A 12,213-nucleotide genomic window follows, 5' to 3' on the forward strand; every position below is an offset into this window, starting at 1 on the left:
TAACTTGTGGGATTTATCGGGAATTGTTTCTGAAAGGAGACCTGGCTTCCCTGTCCACACGTTTATATTTCATTTTGTTCATTTAATTTCATTTCATCAGCTGCCCTAAACAACTGTCATCTCCCGAATTGCCGTAGTCTATTGCAGCAGCGCATTGTGCGTAAAGACAGAGACAGCAGCCTTTTCCGCGGACGGGTCAGGCACTTGCCTTCTTCACTTGCGTTTTTGTACTCTATTTATATCCAAGCCTTTATTTATTTTTGGGACTTTTCCCGTCTGTTTTGGGGCGTCGGTGGTGATTTCTGTGGAATATGGTGGGGGAAATGGAAACGAAAGAGAAGCCGAAGCCGACCCCTGATTATCTGATGCAGCTCATGAACGATAAGAAACTGATGAGCAGTCTGCCCAACTTCTGCGGGATCTTCAACCACCTCGAACGGCTTCTCGACGAAGGTAATGTCCCTCAAATCTCACCGAACGGTGCTGGAAACGGAGCGCGGTCGTTCGCGCTTAAGGCAAAGCGGTTAACAGTAGCAATGTATAGCATCAGTTGCATTTTTGGTGTCAGATCTTCATCCCTATTTTGCCAAACTCACCACTTATACAACCTTTTAGTTCTGCTTTAATAGCCGCTTAAGTTTACGCTCCCATTCGGTAGTCGCTCCGTTGCAAGGGGATAACCTGTGGCTTGCGAAATGATTTTACAGTGGTTTTGTTGGTTATTAATATATGTCTCGTTAGAAAAATGTCGTTTTGATATGTTTATGTGAATAAAACCGTAATGCAATAGGTTCCGTTTACAATTTCACCTTAATATTTGAGAGACAGTTGTTAACTCTGAGACAAAAAATAAAACTCATAGCCTAAGTAAAAATTATCTCACTTAAACTCTAAATGAACCGCTTTACACAGGCAGATATCGAGAGATTTACAACAGGAGTCGATGTTGAACTGATGTAGCCCATCGGTTCGACTGGCCTAAAAGAGAAAGTTGACCATCACTTAAGTTACGAGTGAATAGTTGTGTAAATAGTTTTGGACTAATGTCTACGTGATAACAACAAAAATGTAGTGAGTGAGCCTACACAAGCAAGAGAAACTTACTGTCACACCAACAGATCTTCTTCTGGACCGTTGCTATTTAAATAGTAGGTGCCAGACCTGTTGTTTACCAAAATAACCCAACAAAATGGCCCAGTATGTGTCAGCCAATAGTTAAGTATAGGCTATAAAAAAACAACCCAACATTTGTATTTAAAACAGCACACACAACAATAGCCTACAAACCGTTTTTTGCTGTATCTAAGCATAATGCATAAATATTCACAAAGCTTAGTTTGTCAAATTAGTCTTTTTATACAGTAGCCTATGTGCACCATGACATGGTTTAACTCAGGGGTGGGGAACGTTGATCCTGGAGGGCCGGTGTCCCTGCCGAGTTTAGCTCCAACCCTAATCAAAAACACCTGAACCAGCTAATCAAGGTCTTCGGGATGCATTTAGGGTTTTTTTTTCTAGGGCTTTTCAGGGTTGGAACTAAACTCTGCAGGAGAGTGGCCCTCCAGGATCAACATTCCCCACCCCTGGTTTAACTGTTGTCCTAGAGCAGTCGACCACTCAGTAATTTGTGGTTTAGGGTGAGAATTACATGTACTGTGGCACCAGGGGGCTCCTGACTAATTCTTTTTAGAAACGTCTTGTACCCATCTCCTGCTGTCAACTTTATAAAGTTCTTAATAGGGTTTATATATTTCCCCAAACTGTGCTCTTTTTCTCGTTCAGACTGTTTTATAAATGTTTTATAGAGAGCCTTGGGCCTTTATTGCAAATTAAATTACGGTAATTAGCTGTTTAAAGGATGATTAAAGCATCTTGTTGATCTATCTATCTAGGCCTATCTATCTATCTATCTATCTATCTATCTATCTATCTATCTATCTATCTATCTATCTATCTATCTATCTATCTATCTATCTATCTCCTATTGAGATAAATGCCTTGTTTTCTTCTTTACCATTGTGGTACGTTCTGATGTGCGCCGGCGTTTAGTCAATCCCACTTCTTATACTTCACTATATTCCCATCCAGTTTGCCAAAAGAGGATGAGTCTTTTAATATTAGACCCATGTGACCAATACACACTCAGTCTCACAAACACCTCAAAACAATGGGGATAGAGCTTTCGTTCTCAATAAAACATGCAGAGGTATAATTTAAAGAAAGATGAAACTTAATTTGATTAGGCCTACTTACCTTCATGCTGTTTCAAACTAGCATACTTTTCTTTCATGAAACCCTAAAGGAGATATTTGGTAGACTGTCAGGGCTGCTCTTTACGCACAATAAAAAAAGTGCAACAAAACTTATCCAGCGACTTAACTTTAGTCTGTTCCTCATAGAAACCTATCAAATGCATGACTTTTATAAGATTTGGAATATGCAGTAGCTCATATGGACATATCTTTATGAAAGTGCAACTCAAAAATATCGCCCAATATCTCATTTTATGTTTAAATGAAAACAAACCATATCTTCTCAGAAGGACATGATGGGGAGTAAATGAAAACACATCGAAAACACAGAAATTGGGATAACTGATAGCTGGTAAGTGTAGAGAACAAGCGTTTGGGAGAATGCATAGACATTCACGTTCACTTGCAGTTTGCACGCACTAGGGGGGAAAACAGCATCTCTATGGAATAGTTCATGTGAAGCCATTCATCGCAATACGCCAGATGCACATCTTACATGCTTCAGAAACGAGTCGCATTTAAAATGGGCTAATTGTTTTTCAAATGTACAGACTCTCTCTCTTCTCTCTCTCTCTCCTCCCACAGTCTGATTTCTGCTGCTGGGACTCAGTTGTGATCATGTGACGGGCTCGAGAGCGCAAGAGGAGCTGGTCGGTAACGGAGGACCGAATGCCAATCTCATTGAGAAAGCGCCTTCATTGCGCGTGAGAGACGGGAGGGACAGACGTTTCTAGCGCTGCACACATAGACAGACAAGACACAGGAAGCTCTGGGGAACTCGGGGAAAGGGTGCATTTTCTCCGCCTCAAGAGGAAGTTAAGGACAAATCTCTCGCTAAAATAAATCTTAAAAGGGGCTGTGGGCACGCGGGAGTCGCCTTTGCGAGTAACTTGTGGGATTTATCGGGAATTGTTTCTGAAAGGAGACCTGGCTTCCCTGTCCACACGTTTATATTTCATTTTGTTCATTTAATTTCATTTCATCAGCTGCCCTAAACAACTGTCATCTCCCGAATTGCCGTAGTCTATTGCAGCAGCGCATTGTGCGTAAAGACAGAGACAGCAGCCTTTTCCGCGGACGGGTCAGGCACTTGCCTTCTTCACTTGCGTTTTTGTACTCTATTTATATCCAAGCCTTTATTTATTTTTGGGACTTTTCCCGTCTGTTTTGGGGCGTCGGTGGTGATTTCTGTGGAATATGGTGGGGGAAATGGAAACGAAAGAGAAGCCGAAGCCGACCCCTGATTATCTGATGCAGCTCATGAACGATAAGAAACTGATGAGCAGTCTGCCCAACTTCTGCGGGATCTTCAACCACCTCGAACGGCTTCTCGACGAAGGTAATGTCCCTCAAATCTCACCGAACGGTGCTGGAAACGGAGCGCGGTCGTTCGCGCTTAAGGCAAAGCGGTTAACAGTAGCAATGTATAGCATCAGTTGCATTTTTGGTGTCAGATCTTCATCCCTATTTTGCCAAACTCACCACTTATACAACCTTTTAGTTCTGCTTTAATAGCCGCTTAAGTTTACGCTCCCATTCGGTAGTCGCTCCGTTTCAAGGGGATAACCTGTGGCTTGCGAAATGATTTTACAGTGTTTTTGTTGGTTATTAATATATGTCTCGTTAGAAAAATGTCGTTTTGATATGTTTATGTGAATAAAACCGTAATGCAATAGGTTCCGTTTACAATTTCACCTTAATATTTGAGAGACAGTTGTTAACTGTGAGACAAAAAATAAAACTCATAGCCTAAGTAAAAATTATCTCACTTAAACTCTAAATGAACCGCTTTACACAGGTAGATATCGAGAGATTTACAACAGGAGTCGATGTTGAACTGATGTAGCCCATCGGTTCGACTGGCCTAAAAGAGAAAGTTGACCATCACTTAAGTTACGAGTGAATAGTTGTGTAAATAGTTTTGGACTAATGTCTACGTGATAACAACAAAAATGTAGTGAGTGAGCCTACACAAGCAAGAGAAACTTACTGTCACACCAACAGATCTTCTTCTGGACCGTTGCTATTTAAATAGTAGGTGCCAGACCTGTTGTTTACCAAAATAACCCAACAAAATGGCCCAGTATGTGTCAGCCAATAGTTAAGTATAGGCTATAAAAAAACAACCCAACATTTGTATTTAAAACAGCACACACAACAATAGCCTACAAACCGTTTTTTGCTGTATCTAAGCATAATGCATAAATATTCACAAAGCTTAGTTTGTCAAATTAGTCTTTTTATACAGTAGCCTATGTGCACCATGACATGGTTTAACTCAGGGGTGGGGAACGTTGATCCTGGAGGGCCGGTGTCCCTGCCGAGTTTAGCTCCAACCCTAATCAAAAACACCTGAACCAGCTAATCAAGGTCTTCGGGATGCATTTAGGGTTTTTTTTTCTAGGGCTTTTCAGGGTTGGAACTAAACTCTGCAGGAGAGTGGCCCTCCAGGATCAACATTCCCCACCCCTGGTTTAACTGTTGTCCTAGAGCAGTCGACCACTCAGTAATTTGTGGTTTAGGGTGAGAATTACATGTACTGTGGCACCAGGGGGCTCCTGACTAATTCTTTTTAGAAACGTCTTGTACCCATCTCCTGCTGTCAACTTTATAAAGTTCTTAATAGGGTTTATATATTTCCCCAAACTGTGCTCTTTTTCTCGTTCAGACTGTTTTATAAATGTTTTATAGAGAGCCTTGGGCCTTTATTGCAAATTAAATTACGGTAATTAGCTGTTTAAAGGATGATTAAAGCATCTTGTTGATCTATCTATCTAGGCCTATCTATCTATCTATCTATCTATCTATCTATCTATCTATCTATCTATCTATCTATCTATCTATCTATCTATCTATCTATCTATCTATCTATCTATCTATCTAAATGACCCCTGAGAGGGCCCCCTCTAACCAGCTTCTTAAGTTCCTTTTATTCCTGAATGCAGAGGCCGTTCTGTGACTGTAGTATCTATCTATCTATCTATCTATCTATCTATCTATCTATCTATCTATCTATCTATCTATCTATCTATCTATCTAAATGACCCCTGAGAGGGCCCCCTCTAACCAGCTTCTTAAGTTCCTTTTATTCCTGAATGCAGAGGCCGTTCTGTGACTGTAGACTGATTTTCATTGTTCTTTTGTTTTGTAATATTCTTGCCTATTTAACACATGCATTTTAATTTCTTTTGCTTTATGGACTTTCCCTGCCAATTGAAAATCTGTTAAAAAAAAACCTGTTGTCAAACAAAGCAAACGTAATTTCAGATCATGATGTCGTGCTTGTAATAATTTAGAACCTCTTGAGCAAACCTACGTTTTAAATTATGTTTATAAAACTCCATCATTACACACATTACTCTACATTACCGACTCATTACTCATCATTACTTTCTCATTACAGTATGAGGGAGAGGGTGTCGTTATTTTTCTGACATCTCTGAGCGCTGCCACCCTTCCTCGCTCAAGTTAGGAAGGTTGGTAGGTTTATAATCGCTGACACACAGTCCCAAATAACTGTTTTCCGCCGGTGAATCATCTGCGCCCAGCATGCCATTCCAGTGTGGATGCAGTCCCTTGGCATCCGCAGTTAAATACCCGAGGATCGTATTCATCTGCAAATCACAGCGGAGTGACGTAAGCCTAATAACTCCTCTGTGATGTAATTTTAAAATGTCAGTTTCATTTTTAGATTTATATAATCAAATACATTTTTATTTGTCAGTTTAGACACTAAAATCCATCAAAACGTGTCTTTTACACACTATCCTGTTAAACTCGCATTTCGGACATCATCATACGCCCCTCGGGAGGGCCTGCGTGCTTTACACTGCGCTTTGTGAATTGCAGCAGTTTCACAGTCGTTTTCTTGTTTATTTCTTGTCACTCACATTTACAGCCTTTCCCTCTGGTCGAAACTAGCTTTCCTCTCTGGATAAAGCCGGTGATGTTCGCCTTTAACATTAGCCATGTAATCAGGACGATGCGGCTGATCTTACCTGCCAACATGAAGAATATTCTGCGTTTCACTTGCGAAGTATGACTCACATCGTCAGTTTTCACAGATTTTTATATGGAGAGTTGGTGAGAATCTGGCGTAGATATGTGTCATGCTGTTTAGTGCAATCTTTTTGAGTAATATGCCAGTTAGAGTCGTTTCCTCCACCACACATTATGGGTTTGTCACAGTCTAGCTTGTGCAAATCTGAATTAATAACGCTGTCAAGGGAGCACACACTCCGTCAGACTGAGATAGCGAGTTAGTCTTGTGCTCAGGAGAGTGAACTGAGCAGTCGGTTTCACTTCCACTATTGAACCATTGCAGAAATGAGCCCTGACCTCCGATAAACAGGACACTGCTCAGATCTGCATGTTAGGAGCGTGCGCATGCATGCCTCTGATCATATGCCTTTTAGAAAACTAATTGCAATTGGTCATGATCTTTAGTGGTTATGAGATCAGAAAATGTGCTTCTTTAGATTCATGGAGAAATCAATGTCCTGTTGTCGTGCTATAGTACTGCAACTCACAGACTGCGTGCTTTAACATATATGTATTCCTTTGTAATCTCAGAAGCTTTGTCGCTACAGTGGAACCATCACCAAAGCAACGCTAAATCATCAGCTTTTGCCGAGCTCAGCTCTATTCTGTCCTAGAACGACGCTCATGCTGGACCACTACATTGATCATACATGAAACTCATTTCTGCACGGCTCTGTGAGAATGAAAATGGAGAAATGAACTGAAAGTGTTGAAAATCTGTGGCATCATCGATAATCGAGGCAAGCGATAGCTCAGAAGCGCTCAGTAGCCGTGTGAGATCGCATGTGTGATATTCCCCGTGGGGTGTTGTAATATCCAACAAATCTGGCTCTGTTTGGATGAGAGTGTGTGAATGTGTGCGTTTGTGTCGGCTTGCATCCATCTCATAATGTGCATTCATTTTACACTCTCGTTTGTAATATCACATAATCGGATGCAAGCAGTAGCTTGGGAGCACTTTGAATTTTAGGCAATTGCTGTCATTATCACTATGAGAGCTCTGTTCATTTTTGTAAATGACTCTAGATTACTGTGATCTACTGAAACTAGAAATATAGACAAACTGTTATATTGTCTCATAAATTACTATAATATCATTATTGTTTTCTCTTTTTTTCCCTCTTGAACATTTGGGATGGTGCTCATTTAGTAGGTGTAGAGCCAGGCTGATTATATTATCGGTATCCAAAGGTCACAAGTTCACATTTAATCAGAGGGCACCGTATACTGATGGAGTGTCTGGGATCCTTTATTGTTATTGTGCCCTAGAGCACTTTACTTAACCCTGGGTTGCTCCATGGGGACTGTCCTTGTAGCTAGTAGGCTACTGTTTTACACTTTGGATGAAAAAACTGTTTGAATAGCAGATAACATTTAAAACTAGGGCTGCTTATCTATTAAATGATGTGACTGAATTCCTGAGAAAATCCTACAACTAACTAAGCTTGAATTGCTTTAGTGATAGGAAAATCCCTTAAAATACAGAATTGCATGCAGGTCAGGGGACATGATTAATTACGTTTTTAAATAACAAAAAAATAAAATAAATCAGCCATCCACCACACAAATTTCGTCTCTATTTCTGCTTACTGTTTTGTATTAAACATTACTTTTTGTTATTAATTAAGTAATCCAAGGGGGATTTAGAGCTTGTGCCGAAGCAAATATGTACTTATATGTAAAATGTAAATGTGAACTTGTGTACTAAACATTTTGAACGATATATTTCTAGTCAGTGTATATATTCCTACAGTGACTGGGAAAATAGTTTAATCCATCTTCAACATATATTACAATGTATATTTCCAGGGGGTTTGCAATGATTTGCCATGCAAAAAAAATTATATAATATATAGAAATATAGAGATTGATTAAAGTGGTCAGAGTAGAGAAAGATGTCAAATTTACCATCACTCCCGTAGCTGTATTAGAAACACTTACGCAGCAGCGTTAACTATATTTCTGAAATGTATTACCAAGATAATATAATCCAAAGTATAGTGTTGTAAATGTATGTACATTAAAAAAATTATTATGAGAGCGAAATATATATAAAAAAGGCAACACTTTAATTTGATAATCCACTTTAGACATTCTACTAACAGTAAGTAACTACATGTCAACTAGCAGTCATTAGAGTATTAGTAGACTGTCTAATAAATATCTTCTAACACTTTATTTTGATGGGTCCACAACATACAACATACTGACTATGACCTAACTTAACAGTCTACTCCGAGAGTTAGTAGACATGTAGTTGCAAATTAATTGAAATTAGTTGATATGTAGTTGCAAAGTTATTTATAGTTAGTAGAATGTCTAAAGTGGACTATCAAAATAAAGTGTAACCAAAAAAATGTGCTAGAATTACAACGTTACAGTATGTGAATTGGATCCATTGACCAAAACCACAGTCTAAAACCACAGTTCATCCTTTAACGAACGCAAGTGTATTTGATACACATTATTTGAAGCCCCTTGCCATAGTCAGTGTTGTAGAGAGCCGTTTCTTCTCGCTCTGAAGGGTACTGTGGCCTTTAGATATGAGACGTGCGACCGGCCCTGGCATGTCACCTGTGAGCGATGCATTTGTGTGAAGCAGACGTGATGCTCACAGGCTGATGCACAGACCAAGCGTAAACCTCTGCCCCCGTTAGTGCAGATGAATGCTCTCAATGGGCAACAGGAGCAGTCAGCCATGCTAGGCCATGCACTCGGCACTGTAATAAAGGTGATGAATTTAATCAGGGGAGCAGCCGCTGCCATCAGTACAAGGCCCATAAGGCAAAGTTGTGCTGCTGACATCCATAGAGAATGGAGTTAGTTACTGTTTGAATAGAGACGGTAATAGAAACAGAGATGTATGTGGGCCCGTAAGGCATGGTAATGCTCAATGGTCATTCATGGTTTGTACACCAAATTGTTCTTTTATGGTGTCGTAAAAGGTTTCTAAATAACTGACTGCTGCAACTTAGTGACTAGAAGTACATAATACTTAGTATTCAAGGCACTCGAGTGCAATGTTCAAACATTCTGAATGAAATTCAAGATATTCTTAGTTGTAGGATGTCGAGCCTCAGATGGCATGGCAATGGACCACCCACAGACACTGACAGTCTGATGCAAATTGCACACAGAAATGGCAAGAGCTGTCTGAAATCTGATTGGGTCTGATCTGGGTGCTCCAGTCTGCCTGGAAAAGAAGTCCTGAGTGCTTCTGAGGAACAACTAATTACCTGATTTGCCCAAAATGTCCAGTTTAGTGGCATCAAATCTTTGAAAGATATTCAGCGTTTTGTTGGAGGCTCTTAGCAAACATTCCGCAAACATGTTTTAAATTGATCAAAAGTGACAGTAATGACATTTATAATATCACAACCCCCCCCCCCAAATATAATAAGCAGCGCAATTGTTTTCAACATTGATAATATCTTGAGCTGCAAATCAGCATATTAGAATAATTTCTGAAGAATCACATGACACCGAAGACTGGAGTATTGATAGTGAAAATTCAACTTGGCATTACAAGAATAAATCACATTTTAAAAGATATTCAAATAGAAAATGGTTATTATAGTATGGTTTTTTAAATAGTATTTGTATCAAATAATTGCGGCCTTGGTAAGCATGAAAGACTTCTTTCAAAACCATTAAGACATCTTACCCCAAACTTTTAAAGGGGTCATATGATTCTTTTTTAAAGATCATTATTTGGTGTAACAGAATATGTTGACATGCTTTAATGTTCAAAAAACACATTCTTTTTCAAATACTGTACATTATTGTAGGTCCTCTATGCCCCGACTCTCTCAAACGCTTCGTTTTCTACAAAGTCCCTCCTTCCGACAAGCGCAGTCTGCTCTGATTGGCCAGCTGACCCAGTGCATTGTGATTGGCCGAACACCACAAGCACTCGTCGGAAATGTAACGCCCCTTACAACTTGAAATCGCATCATATGACCCCTTTAAACATTAATGTCAGTAATAGTATCAGTACTTTATAGTTTTGGATAGTCAGAAAGTGTTATACAAAGTCTTTCACATTTCTAATAATTTCTTTGGTGACCGAGCTGACTGTTGTTGTTGTTGTTGTTTTTAGCCTCTAAATGGCATGTCAACACAAAAACTGACTGTGATTGGTCACTTATCATTTCAGTCAGAACGACCTTTCCTAAGTGGCTGTAAACTGACTTTATACAGATACTCAAAAGACGATGGGATGACTAACAATCGGGGAAGCTTTGGCTAAAAGAAAAAAAATTGGTTTATTGGTTGTCAATAAATTAACAAGATGGTTCCAGTTTTCCCAATTATCAGGAACTTGTTTAGTCTGTTGAACAAAACTAAGAAGCTTCATTGACAAATACAACAATCCTATCACACATGTAGTTAACCAGGGAAACAGGATTCGTACAGCTGCTGATAAACAGCTGGTTTATCACTACCCAAACAGGACAAGCACACTAAGAGTGGTCATTAATTTTTCACACAAATTCACATCGAGAAAATCTGATGTGCTGATAATCACACTCTGAGGACCCATTTTAATGACTTTGTCTTCTAAAACTTCAATACAAGGCGGTTTACTTTCAGGAAAAGCCCTTTTCATGAAAGCTCCTTAAAGATCCCATGAGGACTGGAGAAGCGCATGCCCCACTGACAATTAGTCTAAGTGGTCACATTCATCACTGAATTGGAGCAATTAATTAATCCTGAGGAGTTTTACTGGGGTCAAAGTCAATTTACCCAGAATTATCTTCTTTAGGACTCTGTCTTTAGTTGTAAAGTAAGTTGTCCTTTCTGGGATACTTTACAATCCCTCTCACTTTGTGGCATTAGAGGAGTAGGAAATGAGCTGTGCACTCATTAGGAGCTAGAGGCGGAGAGATATACAGGTGACTTACAACACCAGAAGCATCTCAGTGCAATTCAGGGACATTCAATTTAAAGTATTTCATAATGTATGCTTAAGTAGAAATTTGGAAAAATCTTCATGCAGCTCTTTTCCATACAATGACAGCTCATAGTGACCTCCATTTTTCACTGAAAATCTTCTCCTCTAGTGAACTGTTAGCTTAAGAACCACTGTAATCGAGTCAGTAAAACAGATTAAATAATTATTTTGAGTCTGATCATAAATCACACTTAACCATTCATTCTCAAATAGGACTGATCTGGGGCCAGATTCTCAAAAATCTTAAGGAAAATATTAGGGCTGAAAGATGAATTGCATTTGCGATAATATCGCGATATGAAAAATTTAGATTTTTCAATCGCAGAGGCTGCGATTACACGGTCACGTGACACGCGAGAGTAAAGAGGTGTGTTCGACTTGAAGATCAGATCGGTGTATGACATCAAAGTACGGCGAGCGAGAGCAAGTATAAGGAGACGGCCCGCTCTCTTATAGCTCTCGCAGTACTTTGATGACACACCCGTATCGGTCTAAGCAGCGCTGCTTCAAGTCGAGCACGGGCCATCAGCAGAAAAAGAAAAGAAATAAGTAAACAGCCAAAGGACGTAACTTAGAATGGGAGATGGATCGGTTTGTGAAAGCGCAGAGAAAAGCCATAGATGAAGTCGCACAAACCCAGGCAGGTGCTGGTCATTTAAAAGCTAAATGCAGAAAATATGACGAGGCCTATCTTGCTCTCGGCTTCACTCACCGAGTCTATACCGGACGCTACAGTTGTCGCATCGCACCGCAACAGCTCTACACTGGACGCGACAAAGCGACAGGTGCAAATAATTTTAACTTTGTGTCAGTACATCATAAACAGAACAAAGCATCAGTTTAATGTCGGGTTTTGTCGCGCTGCGCTGCATCCAGTGTACACAGCGTCACTGATTATAAAGGTTCTACTGTATTTTGCCGCTCGCGTCCGGTGTAGACACAGTGTTTAATGTCGTTGGTGAGGAG

At 39.8% G+C, this 12,213-nt stretch overlaps 1 protein-coding gene across 1 annotated transcript in view; it reads left to right on the top strand.

The window, feature by feature from the left end:
• Positions 1-2,878: 2,878 nt before the first annotated feature.
• The window catches only part of LOC107572562 (protein quaking-like), a gene marked incomplete at its 3' end in the record, with an annotated part of 41,339 nt that continues 32,004 nt past the window's right edge, over positions 2,879-12,213 (top strand). The window contains exon 1 of the mRNA XM_016258985.1: positions 2,879-3,591. Coding sequence (XP_016114471.1) covers positions 3,450-3,591 — 142 coding nt within the window. The remainder of the gene's footprint in view (positions 3,592-12,213) is intronic.

This window comes from Sinocyclocheilus grahami, unplaced genomic scaffold (assembly GCF_001515645.1).
Source record: "Sinocyclocheilus grahami isolate Dianchi unplaced genomic scaffold, SAMN03320097.WGS_v1.1 scaffold1774.1, whole genome shotgun sequence".
In the NCBI taxonomy this organism is placed as follows: Eukaryota; Metazoa; Chordata; class Actinopteri; order Cypriniformes; family Cyprinidae; genus Sinocyclocheilus; species Sinocyclocheilus grahami.